The sequence below is a fragment of the Hyperolius riggenbachi genome, chromosome 5 (assembly GCF_040937935.1).
Source record: "Hyperolius riggenbachi isolate aHypRig1 chromosome 5, aHypRig1.pri, whole genome shotgun sequence".
NCBI classification, from domain to species: domain Eukaryota; kingdom Metazoa; phylum Chordata; class Amphibia; order Anura; family Hyperoliidae; genus Hyperolius; species Hyperolius riggenbachi.
In genome coordinates, this window is record NC_090650.1 from 87,026,007 (window position 1) to 87,044,047 (window position 18,041).

At 44.5% G+C, this 18,041-nt stretch overlaps 1 protein-coding gene across 2 annotated transcripts in view; it reads left to right on the top strand.

Moving 5' to 3' along the window:
* The window catches only part of RAPGEF5 (Rap guanine nucleotide exchange factor 5), a 430,024-nt gene that overhangs the window by 250,275 nt on the left and 161,708 nt on the right, over positions 1–18,041 (top strand). For both annotated transcript variants that reach the window (XM_068235962.1, XM_068235963.1), the window contains one exon: positions 4,355–4,477. In XM_068235962.1, the coding sequence (XP_068092063.1) occupies positions 4,355–4,477 (123 nt within the window). The remainder of the gene's footprint in view (positions 1–4,354; positions 4,478–18,041) is intronic.

Here is an 18,041-nt window from a genome sequence, read left to right on the forward strand (position 1 = left end):
CTAGCCAATATTTTGGGGGCCCAAATTTCCGGGCGCCCTTTTTGCATGTACACAAATCCAGGCCACCCACGAATTCATTACAATACAGTAATGTTATCCCTGCGGTGCACATGACTGCAGTTATGTCACTTCTAACTGGTTCAATATATCACCTCATAGCAGACCATTTTTAATAACTCAGATTTGTGGGTTGACTCATGTCCTCCAGTGTCCTCAAATCTCAGAGAACCTTAGTGAAGCAGATCCTACAAACATTGTTTTACAGCCAGTGACACGGCTTATTATGACTGGATTCTGGCTCCAGCGGGGTTTCTTCACATCTCTTTAATCGGCCCAGCTTGAGGCAGTCCCTTATGAATGTCTTTAGACAGAGAGACAGTAACCTATGCCGGGCTGTTATAGATTGCTGAAAATCTGCGTCTGCTAGCCTGATGTCTTGTCCCTCTGCTTTAGATGGCTATGATATTGATTTCATAAAATTGATCGATCATTTTCGTGGGGTAAATGTCCTCTGAAGAAGCTCTTCTCCATAAATTAAGAACACCGCATTGATCATCCTTAGGAAGTATAATTATTAACAGCGGTCTTCTGCTTCACTTTCATGTGAGACACTAAACCATCTTGTTTTTTCTTAACGAGACTTAAATTTACTTATTTAAAAAAAGAATCTCAGTGAATCTCAGTAGTCTTATGAAAGTACATATTTGCTGTGTAAAATCCAATATTTTCTTCCTTTTAAAAGACGAGACCAAGGTAGCTTCTATGGGTGGGCTATTGAATAAGAAGAACATTTGTAACTTATGCAAATATTTTTGATATAACCTTAGGTCACTTGTCACTAGAGATTATTGACATTCCAATAATTCCGGATTATTTGCAAATATAATGTGGAGCGTATGGGGGTGTAAAAACATTGGTCCGGGACCCCGCAGCGATCTTCCCCACCCCCAACCTCTGGAAGCAGGGGGGAGACAGTTCTGTACCAAATGCAGAGAGGGACCATTACCTGCACGTGGCAGTGATACAGGTCTCCTTTCACTTCCTGTTCTGTTTACAAGTGACGTGCAGCCAGCCAATCACTGTGCGGCTTCAGTCTCATATCATGTGACACGGGCGAAAGCTGCATGATGATTGGCTGGCTTAATGACACTTGTAAACTGAACAGGATGTAAAGAGCAACTGTATCACCACTGGGAGTAGGTAATGTATAACACTCCACTCTGCTGCTGCTCTGTACAGATGCAGCTCCTGGGTCGAGGGGAGTATTGTTACGCCCATGGAGTTTATGGTACTTGGAACTGGGCCGATCAAATGCACTACCTAATGGTTTTTGTTGGCCCAATTCCAAGCAGCCTGCAATTAGCATAAGACTTAAATACAGATGAGAACTGACACCTTACTGACCATCTGCATCTTTCATGTGAGCTGCCTGAAACTAAATTAGGCAACTGCTGCAATGACAGCTCCAGAAAAACATGAATGGTAAGATTCTACTTTGAAAAAAGTTGATTATCATTGTCACATTAAAGAATTGTGAAGCCTTCGTGTTTGGCATTCTATCCTTAAAGCTCCAGGGTGGGTACTGAATTAAACTGCCACCAACAGCGTTTTGATTGATTCATTAAAATTGGGAAAAATGAGAAAATCGGTGATAGAACAGACATCCCTGGTTTAAAGTAAACCAACCACCATCTATAGCACCCAAGGCATCTCAATATCTCATTAAACATGCATGCCAACAATGTGGCTCATACTTAAAAAACTTAAATTTTACCTCTTCTTTTAAATTTTACACAGTTTAGCAGAGGCCTTTATTATGCTACTATCGAGGCCTGCCCAACGCAGAAATTTCAGGCAGATATGAATTTCTGTAAAGATTCTATTGCACAAGTTCGCAGAGAGCAAACAAAAGCTTTTATCAGCAGTGAGCGGGGAGATAGAACACTGTGCTTCAAAGAGTTTTAGAGAAGCTACAGATGCTGTCTTCACACCTTCCTCTTGATAAATAATGGGCAGCTAGTAGAAGAGGGGGAGAAGGGACATGGCAGCTCCTATAGCTATTAGAAACCAGGACGAACTGCAGAAAAAAATGGCACTTGGTTCCCTTTAAGAAGGAAGTTGGTCAGGTTTAGCAGAAAATATCAGAATAACGGGTAGGGAACTTCTTTGAAAAGATCTATACTCTTTAGAGAGGTGTGTCCTCCTATGGTTCATTATTTCTTTGTATGAATGAAAATGCTTTCCTCAGTCCTCATGGACTTTTCCCAGTCATTGTTGCTAGTACACAGGGAACTGAGAACAATTCATACATCATAAATGACTTCACACTGTACTTCTATTTGGCTATTGCCCAGACTATACAGGAATACCTGGAGAGCCACATGCTCAGCAATGTATTATTCAGTCATTGTATGCCTTTTCTTCTCTTTCATTTTATTTATCCAGATTGCAGGATGATGGATCAGTGAGAAGGGGGGTGGAAGGGTGGTGATCATGGACTGCTTGTTTTTCACCATTCACAATCACTTTTTCAGATAATTGCTAGCTTTACTCACAAGTGAACGCTAGCCTTGATGCAGTTCATATGTATTGAACAGCAGCTCTCAGTTTGGGAAGGCAATAATCACTGCCGCCAACAATTACGGTTTCATCGATTTTCAGGGTGAAAATGACCATTTCAGTCGATCACGCTGGACAGAAGTTATTACTAGATTGGTGCTGGGTTGGAAGCGTGTTGCTAGTGGTATTCGATTTTGTAACGAGCGATGTGCAGTGTAGGCAGCAAAGCTTTCACTCACCGTTCCACTGGCGCTTCACCGGCACACCTCCTCATGTCCTCTCTCCACTGCCGGGCGCTCCACGCTGTCTCTTTTCTCCCAGTGCGCCTGTGTCATGTCAGAAACACTAGAGATTTATTAGCAAGCTTTCAAAACTTTAAATTTAAAGTGTACCAGAGATAGCACACTGTCCATTATTTATACTTACCTGGGGCTTCCTCCAGCCCCATGAGCACCAGGGCTTCCCTCGCTGTCCTCCTCGGTTCCCTCATTCTGGCACTATGACTCCTGATAATCCGGTCGCTCACCGCCAGTCATTGCCTCCTGCGCATGCTCGGCTCAACCATGCACGCATTCCTGCCCAGATTCCATCCTCTGGAGCGTTCTATGTCTGCCCAGTACTACTGCTCAGGCACAGAACACTTCAGGGGACGGGACGAGGGGTGTGCGCACGGTCAAGCTGCACATGCGCAGAAGCCTGCGACTGCCTGGATTACCGGGAGTTATAGCGGCAAAACGGAGACCTGAGGAAGATGGTGAGGTAAGCCCCGGTGCTCATGGTGCTCGAGGAAGCCCCAGGTAAGTATTTATATGGACTAAGAAAACATCTCTTGTTTCCTTTAAAGTGAACTTAAACTGAGAGGGATATGTATGTTTCCTTTCAAACACTACCAGTTGCCTGACTGTCTTGCTGATCTCTTTGGCTGCAGTAGCTGAATCTCAGACCTGAAACAAGCATGCAGCTAATCCTGTCTGACTTCAGTCAGAGCTCCTGATCTGCACGCTTGTTGACACAGGATTAGCAGGAGAGTCAGGCAACTGGTATTATTCTAAAGTAAAAATCCATATCCTTCTGAGTTTAGGTTTCCTTTAAGTTTCTTCTTCAGGCATGTTACAGAACTGGATCAGAACCAGTTACAGAACTGGACCATTTTACTATAGGAGTGTACTTCTTTTATCTATCTATTTGAAAATCTTATTTTTTTTGTGGTAGGGATTCTTTAAAAAAATAAAATCCATTGTAATTGTTAATTAATGTATTTAAAATGAAAAGGCCCACATGTTCAGTAGTTTCCATGAGATACCTCAGTGCTGCACACTGTCCCCAGTGCTGAGGATGCATCCAGCTATCTGTCTTCTAGTTCATTGGGCTGTATGCACTGAACTTGACAACTTGTTTTGTGGTCAGGGCCAAGGAGTGAAGTAGATGAAAAGGAGGTGCTGCAATTGTTATTTTTAGGAATGACGAGCCTACCTCTCTTCATCCCATGTCGTAGTTGTTCCTGGCCAGCCTTTCCCATGGGTTTTTCAACTTCTTGTTTCAATTCTCCAATGTAACAGGAAATAGGTGGGGAGGAAGAAACAAAAAGTCTGTACATCAGCTGCACACAGTGAATTGTGATTTTGGGTTGTTGTGCTCTATTCTTCATAGACTCAACACTTGGTTTACTATTACTTGGGACTTGCTTTTTGTATTATCGAAGATCATAGTATGGCTCGTGAGTGAATGTGTGATAAACGCCATGTCCTGGGATTGTGGATTTAAGTATTTATTTGCGCTCTCTCCTACCCTCAAGGCTGGAGTCATGTGCAAACTGCAAGGAAGAGAAGACTTCAGGCGTATCGACTTTGTACAGAAGTTGTCTAGAGAACATCAGATCTTACCACCAACAGCAAAGCCACCTGACAAGAAGCCTCAAGTAAGTCATTATACCTAATTGGATTGCTGAAGTACTATTGTGGGAAACTCTGAACATTGTCTCAATCATTGTCTGTAATACATCCGTGACATCCGTGCACTTGTTTTGTAGCAGGTCTAGCTTTTTGTCATAAAAGTTAGCCTGCTGAGTTCCTGTATGTCTGTATATAGTCTTATTCTAGGCAGAGCACCTGTCACTTTTTCACTGCCACAGATAGCAGAATAGTGACAATATGTGTGTGTGTATGTATGTATGTGTATATATATATATATATATATATATATATATATATATATATATATATATATATATATATATATATATATATATATATATATATATTATGCACACATACAACAAGAGCAAAACCAAAACAATATACCGTATGTATTGCTGTCAATGGTTGTGTAGTATCTGTTATTTAAATACCTGGGGTGTTTTTCATGATCGTTTTTCTTTTAACGTGTACCTGAGACAAAAGCAAATAAAAACATTTATACCTGCCTGAGGCTTCTTTCAGCCCCCTTTTTGTCATGGGCTCCCTTGCTTTCTTTCCGGGACGCTCTGATCCTCCAATGGCCGGCCCCGTCTCCTTTTCCAGTGACCCTAGTCGGCACCTACTGCACATGCACTGCCCGACTGGGCATGCACCCCCATCGCTCTCCACCTGTGCATTACTACTGGCCAAGTGCGGAATGATCCCGGCCACGGGAGTGTGATGGGGCGCACATGCGGCCTGCTGCCCACGCATGCAGAGTACAGCGGGGCTGACAGCGACTGGAAGATAAGACCAGGCCAGCCAACGGAGGATCCGAGTGTCCTGGGAGGACGGTGAGGGAGCCCCCGGCCAAAAGGGTGCTGAAGAAAGCCCCAGGTAAGTATAAATGCTTTTATTTGTTTTTTTTCTTTAAAGAGGAATTGTCGCTAAAATCTTAAAATTTAAAACCCATACAATTAAGAAGTTCTTTTCTTCCAGAGTAAAATGAGCCAAAAATTACTTTTCTCCTATGTTGCTGTCACCTACAGTATGTATTAAACAGTAGATGTAGAAATGCACAACCCCCTGGATAATCAATGGATGTGCCACGGCTAGCCCAGCACCACCTGAGCGAAAATCTTAAAAAAGGATAAAGCCGGCACCATCAGAATGCTCTTTTAGTTTTTATTTAAAGACTGTCATCAAGTACAAGAAGGTACAGTATGCGACGTTTCGGAGCGTTGGAACATGCCCCTTTATCAAGCCATGACAGTCTCAGAGACTGGGGCATGTTCCAACGCTCCGCAACGTCGCATACTGTACCTTCTTGTACTTGATGACAGTCTTTAAATAAAAACTAAAAGAGCATTCTGATAGTGCCAGCTTTATCCTTCTACAGTATGTATTAGAAATGTGATATTACCGACAGATTTTGGGCAAGTCCATCTCTCCATAGGGGATTCTCAGCTTGGCCTTTATTCTTTATAAAGACATTCCCTGAAAAAGATTTATACAAAGATGCTGGCCAGCCTCCCTGCTCGCTGCACACTTTTTTTGGCTGTTGAATGGGGCAACTGCCATTCACTAAGTGCTTTTTAAAATAAAAAGAAACCCCTATAAGAAGATGGGCTAGTCCAAAACCTGTCAGTAATGTCAGATTTCTACTACTCACTGTAAGTGACAGCAACATAGGAGAAAAGTAATTTATGGCTCATTTTACTTTGAAAGAAATGTACTTCTTATTTGTATATGTTTACATGTATTTAAAATTTTAAGATTTTCGTGAAAGAGGTCCTTTAAGGCCTCATTCACATTAACAAGTGCAGATGGCCATGCATTCGGACCGCATCGCATGCAGTCGCATGCCATCTGCGTTGCCTTGTTGTGCTGCGAATTCCATTAACTACAGTGAATGAGTCAGTGCCGTTTTGCAAAAAAATGCATGCGGCAGTGCAATATTGTAACGCACTGCTACGCAGCACTTACAGTGAGAATGGCAGACAGTACGGTCTGTGCACTTCTGATGTTCTTGTGTATACTACACTATACGGGTTGTCGAAATGCACATTCCAATATGTATAGTGTGAATAAGATTCAAAGGAATGCAGTAGTAAAAGGAATATTAATGGATTTAGACTGTCTCTCTGCATTATATTTCCATCTTAGATCTTCTGAGTGTACTCAGGGGTGTATTTCAGTCCTTTTTAACCACTTCCACACCATGAAATTTTATGCTGATCTGTGCAGCGTGGGCTCTCCAGCCCACAGCACAGATCAGCTAGCAGCCAGGGCGATCAGACTTCCCCCCTTTTTTCCCCACTAGGGGAATGTCCTGCTGGGGGGGTCTGATCGCCGCCGGCTGCTTGCGGGGGGGGGCTCTTCAAAGCCCCCCTCCGCAGCGCTTCCTGGCCTCCTTCCCCTTCCCTCCCTCTCCCTCCCCCTGTGAGCGGCGCAGGACGGAAATCCGTCCTGCGCCTGATGGGATAGGCTTTAGCCTATCAGATGCCGGTGATCCCCGGCCAATCAGAGGCCGGGGATCGCCGATCTCCTCTACGGCGCTGCTGCGCAGCAGCGCCGTATACATGTAAACACCGGGGAAGATCTTCCCCGTGTGTTTACATTTACCCTGCGAGCCGCCGATCGGCTCGCAGGGTGTTCACGGAGACACCCTCCGGGAACTGACATGGAACGGCCGCTCATACGAGCGGCCGTTTCCATGGTATACACTTCTGGATTCAGGGGCGTGTATATACGCTCCGAGAATCCGGAAGTGGTTAAAGGACAACTAAAGTGAGAGGGATTATAGAGCTGCCATATTTACTTTCTTTTAAGCAATACCAGTTTCCTGGCTGTCCTGCTGATCCTCTGCCTTTAATAACTTTAGCCACAGACCCTGAACAAGCATGCAGCAGATCAGCTGTTTATGACTAGAAATGTGGCGGAGAACATCTCCAAATCCTTGGGGCTCTTGCTACTTCCGGGTCGCACTGACCCGGAGTAGTACGCCTGCGCTGCCCGGCGGAGCGCGTTCTAAATCGCGCTCCTGTTGCCGGGCACTTTCTGCGCCTGTGCGTGATGTTATGAATGACGTCGCGCTCATGCGCAGAGAGTGCCCGGCAACAGGAGCGCGATCTAGGACGCGCTCAGCCGGGCAGAGCAGGCGTACTACTCCGGGTCAGTGCGACCCGGAAGTAGTAAGAGCTCCAGAGATGTTCGCCGGGCAAACAGTTCGCCACATTTCTATTTATGACATCATTTAGATCTGGCGAGATTAGCTGCATGCTAGTTTCTGGTGTGATTTAGACGCTATAGATCAGCAGGGCTGACAGGCATCTGGTATTTTTAAAAAGAAAATAAATATGGCAGCCTCCATGTTCTTCTCACTTCAGTTGTCCTTTAAGGCAGACCCTCTCGGTGTGAAGCAATGGAGGACAAGTGCTAAGATGACAGCTGCTGGATCAGTAAAGGCTTGCATTAAAAAACAAAATCTGCTTGCCTGACTCTTGTGCTTGTCCTCTGTTTTTCACACTTTTTGATTCACTAGTGCAGATGTGATATGTAAGGTTTTTGTATACACTTTATTTTAGGACATTGTAAGCACACTTAAAGTGAACTTTAAGTGAAAATAAACTGATGAGATTAACAAATGTATCTATCCTCCTACTCCTAAAAATGACTTTTAGATATCCCACAGTTTTATGTTATGTTTAAAAACGTAAAGAAATGTATTGTTCTGCCTCAGCTTAAAGTTAACCAGAGAGGAGAAAAGTAAAAGTTTTATACATACCAGGGGCTTCCTCCAGCCCCATACGCACGGATCGCTCCCACGCTGCTGTCCTCAGTCTTCTCTAGCTCCGGTACCGGGCCCTGTAATTTCGGCCAGCCCCGGCCAGTCTGAGCATGCGCAGTGTGCTCTCCCTGTCTCTCTCCGTCAGCTGGGAGCCACTTCGCCTGTGCAGTATTATTCTTCGCCGAGAGACGGAGGGACCACACCGCGCTTGTGTTGACTGGCCAAAGTTACTGGACCCGATACCGAAGAGGAAGAAGACTGAGGATGCCGGCATGGGAGCGATCCATGTGGATGGGGCCGGAGGAAGCCCCAGGTATGCATAAAACGTTTACTTTTAATCCTCCCTAGTTAAATCTAATGGCAAAGCCTGTCCTATGTCTCATACAGCTAAAATATACAATCAATTGACCTTTGTTATCTATCCCCTGCTCTCAGAAGTACAACTCTCTGTCAGGAAAGTGTTTTATGGCTGTAATTCCTTATCAGTGAAGGACTGTTATAGTCTGACTGGGTCTTGACTGGAGAGAAACTGTCAGTTGCAAAGCTGAATATTAACTCTTTTCAGGCAGAGAAAAAAAGGAAAGGAACACACCATACCACTCTATATACAGATGTCTGTCTCCTCATGTCACATATCACTTAGGTTCCCCTTAAGTCTAAACACAGTAATACTTTTATACTGTAAAATTACATGTTTCTTTTTACCTCAGAACTGCACTGCATCACTGAAAATGATCGAATGCTGCTTTTCCTCAGTAATAATAGCAGCCTATGTTTTGTTGTCTCATAATCTACATTGCGTTTGCTAGCACTGAGAATACTTACATGCTGGTAATAAAAAATAGAATTTGGTTTGTGAGTTTGCTATTCATGTTTTATGGCATTTTTATATTGCCTTTAATAAGCAAGGTGCATGGATATAAATTGTGCTTTGACTGCCTGCACTAAACTAGAGGCTGGGAATTGATTGAAGTGCCACGCTCTGTTTTATTGGAAAGGAGATGAAATGATCCTCTTCCTTACTTGCATTATCGGACTCCCGGGAGTAACAAATGTGTTGTTGCATTAAATGTTAATTATTTATAAAGCAAAAACTGGCATTTGTACAGCCATCATAGAGTCTTTAATTATAAGGAATGGAGCATACAGTAACTGTTGTAGGTATCTCAGTGAGGAGAGGCGAAAACAACTTACAGATACTATTAAAGGGAACCTGAAGATACATTTAAAAAGAAAAGTTTCACTTACCTGGAGCTTCTGCCTGCCCCCTGCAGCCGTCCTGTGTCTGAGCATATCTGGAACGATCCTTCGGTTCCCCGCCACGGCTCACTTTCTCATTTGCTGGTTGCCATGCACTGCGTCGCACACTTCCTCTTTCGCGCTCCCATTGCCGGGAGTGTCCTGCACAGAAGCAGTACAGATTTTCTCATACTGCGCCTGTGCAGGATGGGAGCGCTAACCACGACGCAGGCGGAGTGGACGTCGACTTGTAAGTCGGTGAAAGAGAAAGTGAGCCAGTAGGGGGAGGTTCATTCCAGAATGGCGCGGGCACAGGGCGGCTGCAGGGGGCTGGCAGAAGCCCCAGGTAAGTGAAATTCACAGACCAGTGTATATTACTGAGGCAATCAACAAAGGCCTACCACCTCCAGTTCTTGTACCAGTACAAACCTATATATTGTTGTCTTAATGGATTCATTTTAACTTATTCCATAAAAGCTGTTTGTCTCCCACCTGGATCAAGATTTGATCCCTCGGGCAGGAGTTCAAGATGAGTTCTGTGGCTAGAAAGTGGGCTGGAGTGTTGACGGCGCATGACAAAGTGGCATAGAAGAGATCAATGCCCTCGGTCTGTGCTCGGTCAAGACAAACTACCGGTCTGTTCACTAGTCGACGAATGGGGGGGGAGGCTGGGTTCTCTACACATGCTAGATTCTCAGCAGCAGGGGTGGTCCTGACCAGCTGCCTTGATCAGTAACCATCAAGTTTGTGTACAAGGCTTTAGCCACATGGCTTCATTGAAGAGTTCTTCTTAAATACACAGGACAGGCACTTTGGATCTAATATACTAAGGCGTCTCCAAAGATCATCATCATTGGGAATATCATAAATTACCTTGCAAAGATACTTAAAGGACCACTATTTTTAAAAATTTAAAATGTGCTTTTGAAAATAAACAAAACCCTGGGATGGTTAAAGGGGCACTACAGCGAACAATTGTAAAATTTTAAATATGTGCAAACATAGACAAATAAGAAGTACTTAGAGTAAAATGAGCCATAAATTACTTTTCTCCTATGTTGCTGTCACTTACAGTAGGTAGTAGAAATCTGGCAGAAGCGACAGGTTTTGGACTAGTCCATCTCTTCATAGGGGATTCTCAGCAAGGCTTTTATTCTTTATAAAGATATTCCCTAAAAAGGATTTAAACAATGATGCTGGCCAGCTTCCCTGCTCCCTACACAGTTGGACAGAGCAACTGCCAATGACTAAGTGCTTTTGAAAATAAATGAATCCCTGAGAATCCCCCCATGAAGAGATGGACTAGTCCAAAACGTGTCGCTTCTGTCAGATTTCTACTACCTACTGTAAGTGACAGCAACATAGGTGAAAAGTCATTTATGGCTCATTTTACTCTGGAAAAAAACATACTTCTTATTTGTTTGTTTGCACATGTTTTAAATTTTACAATGTGTTAAATTTTACAATTTTTCGCCATAGCACCCCTTTAATTTTTCCCCAACATGTAAAAAATGTATATATGCTCAGAGAAAATGCCCAACTACCTTTTAGAAAGTCTGGGGGGCATGTTCTGACAAACTGACTGCAACCATATAATTAGATTGAAGTAAACGTGGAGAAAGGATCAACTGAGGGGCACCATATGCATCCTGTCGCTCTATATATACTGGCATGTTGGGCAGAGGAACCCTCGCGGAACCCCGTGGGCGGGTCTGATGAATCCGGCGTGTGTTCGTGCCTTAACATTTTGATTCCTGGGACTAGTGGTAATAACATTTCAGGGTAATGTGGCTGATTATTTCCCTCATTCATTTCCATGTTAGTAATCTTGATATTCTTTAATCCCTTGACATCTGGCGGGGTATGCCAAGCTCTTTTGTTATCAGTGTCCGAGGAAAGAGGCGGGGGGAGTTATAACAGACATTGGAATATTTTTTACTCATATAGGCAAATGCACGGGTTGAATTGTTTTTCTGTGCTTTTGAATTTCCTTATATCCCTTTGTGGAGACATTATATCTATGTCACATATTATGTGGAATACCACACGAGTCTGGGTCCATAATACAAGTGTTTAGGCTGGAGGGCATATTTAGAAGTGGTGACAGCTCACATAATGCTTGAGGGAAACATAGCGTGCACATTAAATAATACAGTGCTGTAACTCTTCAGGCAACATCTACATTTTGTGATTAACCTAAAATATCACACAAGTATGTCAGCCGCAAATACTTCAAATTTTATCTCTACCTATGTTAGTGAAGGTTCTCTCGTATTCTGATCGTGGTATTTCTAGTATTGGGTAGTCAGTTTGTTGGGTGGTCTAAGTTGTTCCACCACTGAGGTTTCCCCATATGTAATGTAAATGCTAAGGATGTTCCCGCCATTTAACCACTTCCCTACCCTGGTCATTTTCACAGTTCAGCTCAGCTCTGATTACTTTGGCTATAACTTTATAAATGCTTATCACAACTACATAAGCTATATATTGTTTTATTTTGGACAAATTAGGCTTTTTGTGGCTGATATTTGTTTTTATTAATGACCTTATTTTCTATGTATTTTCAAAGGAAAATAAGGAAAAAAGTGAAAAATACAATGTATCCACTTTCATACATTATAGCTTTAATGTAAATAACTTCTATTGTGCATTAACCAGCTGCCGCCCGCGTCACGCCAGTAGGCGTGGCCGCGGCGGCAGCCCCAGGACCGCCTAACGCCGATTGGCGGAAGGTCCTGTCAAACAGAAATGCGGGCGATCGCGCGCGCATGCGCGCGCACATCGCCCGGCATGACTTGCAGCCCCCCTGTGTCATCAGCCCGCCGGCCAATTAGCAGCGCCGGCGGGCTGCGATCTTTCAAATAGCCCTATCCCAAGTGTATAATACACGTTGTTATGTAAACAACGTGTATTATACTGGCTGCCTCCTCCTCTCCTGGTCACAGCGCGCCCGGACCACCAGGAGAGAGGACGGCAGCCCTGCTCAGTAAGCCACACACGTTTTCCCGCTCGATCCCCCACCCGATCGCCGCTGATCACCCCCACTACCCCCCTCACTGGCCCTGCCAAGGCGTCTGACTGAGGTCTGAGTGTCATCTGGTCGCCTGTCACAGCTCTGATCGAGGTCTGTGTGACATGTGAGTGGCATGTGAGTGACATCATTGCCTGTGCACAGTTTTTTGACTTCTGATTGATTGATTGATTGATTGCGTTGTGATTATTGATCATCTGTCATTGCCCTGTGTTTTCAATTGCTGTATACATTGGTTGGCATCTGACAGCGGCACTGTGATTGATATCTGGTCGCCTGTCACAGCTCTGATCGAGGTCTGAGTGAGATCTATTGTCTGTGCACTGATTTTTGACATCTGATTGATTGATTGATTGATTAGTGATTGGTATTTGATCATCTGTGATTGCCTGAGATTTCAATTTTTGTTTACATTGGTTGGCATCTGACAGCGGCGCTGTGATTGATATCTGGTCGCCTGTCACAGCTCTGATCGAGGTCTGAGTGACATCTATTGTCTGTGCACTGATTTTTGACGATTGATTGATTGATTAGTGATTGGTATTTGATCATCTGATTGCCTGAGATTTCAATTGCCGTTTACATTGGTTAGCATCGGACAGTGGCACTGTGATTGATATCTGGTCGCCTGTCACAGCTCTGATCGAAGTCTGAGTGAGATCTGAGTGACATCTATTGTCTGTGTACTGATTTTTGACATCTGATTGATTGATTAGTGATTGGTTTTTGATCATCTGTGATTTCCCTGTGATTCCAATTGCTGTTTACATTTGTTGGAATCTGACAGCGGCACTGTGATTGATATCTGGTCGCCTGTCACAGCTCTGATCGAGGTCTGAGTGACATCTATTGCCTGTGCACTGTTTTTTTGGCCAGTGAGTTAGCTAGGCCCCTTTTGTTAGGTAGTTAGCGCCCAGCCCACTACACCGCAATCACTATAAGTCGCTGATTAGCGTCATCACTGTCGCTAATCTGCATTGGTACTATATAGTATCTGTAAGTGATCAGTACTGATCACAGTCAGATCTATATAAGTACGTTAGGGTCACCTTAGAGTAGGCTCCACTAAAAACGCAGTGTTTGCCCGATCAGGCCTGATCGTTCTGCCGCACTTGCGTTCAGCCCTCCCCACCAAGTGAAAGAAATTTTTGTTTTCTGATCACTGCAAAAAAACACAATAGCTGCGACGCTATAAAGATCAGTTTTGATTTTTTTTTTTTAAATCAAAACTGAGCGATCGCAGCTCTTTACTTAACAAATACTCCCATTTGCTAGACAGGTGCATTTTTTCCTGGGTGGTCTCAGAGGAATACCCCCTAAATTTAGCAGCCCAAAATGGCAAAAAAGATGTATTCCCTGCAAGAGGCCTACAATATTATGGCCGAGTCGGGTGAGAGTGATTGGGACTTCTCATCCGATGAATCCGGCTCAGAATATGAACCTGTAGAGGACAGTGACTCTCTGACCGATAGTTCTGATGACGAGGTTGTGGTCCCTGCTAGCGCCAGGCGTTCCCGACCCCATGTCAGTGGACCACAGGTTGCGCAGGATCAACCTCAAGGCCAGCAGAGTGGTGCTAGCGCTGATCCAGATTTTGATGGTGAGGCATGCACCAACAGCGCAGCACATCCTGGACTTGAAACCAGTACTGCCGTAGACCCTGGTGAAGTGGCGAGCACCAGCATGGCAGTTGAAACTGGTTCGGTGGTACGTGCAGTAAGACCCCAGTTGCAGCCACGAGAAACACGGGCCCGTAGTACCCCTAGGCTCCCAGAGGTGCTGGCAAACCCTCATTGGAAGTTCCCTAATTCCGCCGCACCCGTAGTGCCCCCTTTCACCGCCCAGTCTGGAGTCCAGGTGGAGACAGATCATCTAGGATCGGCCCTAGACGCTTTTCATCTGATCTTCACCGAGGATCTCTACGACTTAGTCGTGGCAGAGACCAACCGTAAGGCCACACAATTTATCACCGCCAATCCGAACAGCTCCCATGCCCAGCCTTTTCGGTGGAAACAGGTCACAGTTTTCGAATTTAAAATCTTTTTGGGCCTTCTCCTTAACATGGGTCTAACTAAAAAAAATGTATTGCGGTCCTATTGGTCTACGCACCCAATACATCACATGCCCATGTACTCTGCTGCCATGTCCAGGTCACGTTTTGAGGACATCCTGCGCTTCCTGCACTTTAATGATGATACAACCTGTCATGAAAGAGGCCACGCTGACTATGACCGGCTCCACAAATTTCGGCCCCTCATAGACCACCTGTCATCCAAATTTGCAGATGCTTACACCCCTGAACAGAACATCTGTATAGACGAGTCCCTCGTACATTTTACCGGGCGCCTTGGCATTAAGCAGTACATCCCAACCAAGCGCGCCCGGTATGGGGTCAAGCTGTATAAGCTCTGTGAAAGGGCCACAGGCTATACATATCGCTTTAGGGTCTATGAGGGCAAAGACACAAAATTGGAGCCGGTCGGATGCCCTGACTACCTGGGGTGCAGTGGCAAGATTGTGTGGGACTTGGTGTCACCCTTATTCCACAAGGGGTACCATCTCTATGTGGACAACTACTACACAAGTGTGGCCCTCTATCAGCATTTGAAGATACTCGGAATTCCTTGCTGTGGCACTGTGCGGCCTAGTCGCCGGGGCTTCCCCCAATATCTCACTGCTACCCGACTTGCACGGGGGGAGAGGGCTGCCTTGTGTAATGACGACCTTCTTGCAGTGAAATGGAAGGACAAGAGGGACGTTTACCTTCTGTCGACCATTCACGGAGACACGACAGTCCAAATTCAGCGAGCAACTGAGGTTGTTGAGAAACCCCTCGCCGTCCACGACTATAATTTAAACATGGGAGGGGTGGACTTCAATGACCAGATGTTGGCTCCCTATGTAGTTTCCCGAAGGACCAGCCGCTGGTATAAGAAAGTGGCTATTTACTTGATTCAATTGGCAATGTACAACAGCTTTGTTCTCTACAGTAAGGCTGGGAGAACAGGATCCTTCCTTAAATTTCAGGAAGAGATCATTTCGGAACTCCTGTATCCAGGAGGGGCCGTGGCCAATCCCCCTGATGTAGTTAGCCGGCTACATGAAAGACACTATGCTTATGTCTTTCCGAGTACCCCAGGTCAACGCACCCCAAGAAAACATTGTCGTGTCTGTAAGAGGAATGGAATGAGGCGTGACACCACTTTTTATTGTCCCTACTGTCCTGACCAGCCTGCCCTATGCATAGGGGAGTGTTTTGAAAAGTTCCACGAACAGATTCGCTATTGGAGTAGGGAACGTGAGACACAGTAGTAGTCTCTCAAGGCTCTTTCACACTGGAGCGATGTGTTGCAGCATATTGCCTAGCGAAAGTCCCACTTTGCGGTCCCCCCTTACGCCGGAAGTGGTTGACTTAAAGCTAGTGCATACCTACGCTACTGCGCGGCTCCTGTGTGTGAAACCAGACATCTGCTTTTGAGAGACCCAAATACATTGGAGTGATGGTTGCAGCATATTGCCTAGCGAAAGTCCCACTTTGCGGTCCCCCCTTACGCCGGAAGTGGTTGACTTAAAGCTAGTGCATACCTACGCTACTGCGCGACTCTTGTGTGTGAAACCAGACATCTGCTTTTGAGAGACCCAAATACACAGGGCTGCCAGAAACCTCTCCTTTCACTTGGGACAAAGTGCATAGTGTACTTCGCTACATCTCTGTGCGCTTTGCACACTGTCCCATGGGGAAGGAGAAGTTTGTCCTCGGAAGGTAAGTTAAAAACAAACAAAAAAAAAAAACAGGTAAGCAAAAGTTCCAAATGTTATTGTTTGGTTAAAAAGGTTTAATAAAGTTTACGAATGTTAATGTTAATGAATTTCTTGCATTGCTGCTTGCTTGTTTTTTTTTTGTATGTTTTTCTCTCTCTCTTTTTCCATCCTTTACCCTTCCAGGTGGACCGAGCGAACGACTGATCGACCAACCAGCTGCAGCACTGATGGTGCATCCTGACAGAAGCATTGCGCGTCTGTCAGATTACACACAAGTCGGTGCATGCAGCGCTGCAGGACGAGATTTCTCCTCCGCAGTAAGATACGTTTGTCAAGGCATATGAGCTGAGGGGTGGTGTTGGAGCTCCTATGCTTTGGCAAGCACTTTGTATCAAAACTGGCAAAGGTTTTTTTCATCCACATCGATCGATGTGAATGGATTAATCTGGTTTGCCAGGGCATAGGAGCAAAGTGGGTTTGGAAAATTTTGTGGGCGGTGCTCCTATGTCCTGGCAAACGCCATGCCCCCCCTTTTTTCACATATTTCGGCAGATATTTTTTCATCCACATTGATCAATGCGAATGTGAGAATCTTTGCCGTTCATTTTTCCTTTTATGGAGAAAAAAGTGCATCACCCGTATGCCCAATATAAGGAGTATAGCAGAAACTCCTAATACTGGCCATACATGTAATGATTGTGGAGACGCTAAAATGCCAGGACAGACCCCCACAAGTGACCCCATTTTAGAAAGAAGACACCCCAAGGTATTCGCTGAGGGGCATGGTGAGTTCATAGAAGATTTTATTTTTTGTCATAAATTAGCAGAAATGGATTTTTTTATTTTTTTTCCCACAAAGTGTCATTTTCCGCTAACTTATGACAAAAAATAAAATTTTATATGAACTCAGTATGCCCCTCGTGGAATACCTTGGGGTCTCTTCTTTCCAAAATGGGGTCATTTCTGGGGTGTTTTACTGTCCTGGAATTGTTTGGTGGGGGCCTAAATTGTGAGCACCCTTGTAAAGCCTAAAGGTGCTCATTGGACTTTGGGCAAGTTTGCGCAGCTAGCCTGCAAAAAAGTGTCACATATGTGGTATTGCCATTCTCATGAGTAGTAGTATAATGTGTTTTGGGGTGTCTTTCCACACATACCCATGCTGGGTGGGAGAAATATCTCTGTAAATGACAATTTAGTGTAAAAAAAATGGGAAAAATTGTCATTTACAGAGATATTTCTCACACACAGGATTGGTTATGTGTGAAATACACCCCAAAACACATTATACTATTATTCCTGAGTACAGCGATACCACACGTGTGACACTTTTTTGCAGCCTAGCTGTGCAAAGGGGCCGAAAGTCCAATGAGTACCTTTAGAATTTCACAGGTCAATTTTAATTATTTGGTTTCCAGACTACTCCTCACAATTTAGGGCCCCTAAAATGCCAAGGCAGTATAGGAACCCCACAAGTGACCCCATTTTGGAAAGAAGACACCCCAAGTTATTCCATGAGGGGTATGGTGAGTTCATAGAAGATTTTATTTTTTGTCACAAGTTAGTGGAAAATGACACTTTGTGAGAAAAAAAACTAAAAAATCCATTTCCACTAACTTGTGTCAAAAAATAAAATAATCTATGAACTCATCATACCCCTCATGGAATACCTTGGGGTGTCTTCTTTCCAAAATGGGATCACTTGTGGGGTTCCTATACTTCCCTGGCATTTTAGGGGCCCAAAACCGTGAGGTGTAGTCTGGAAAAC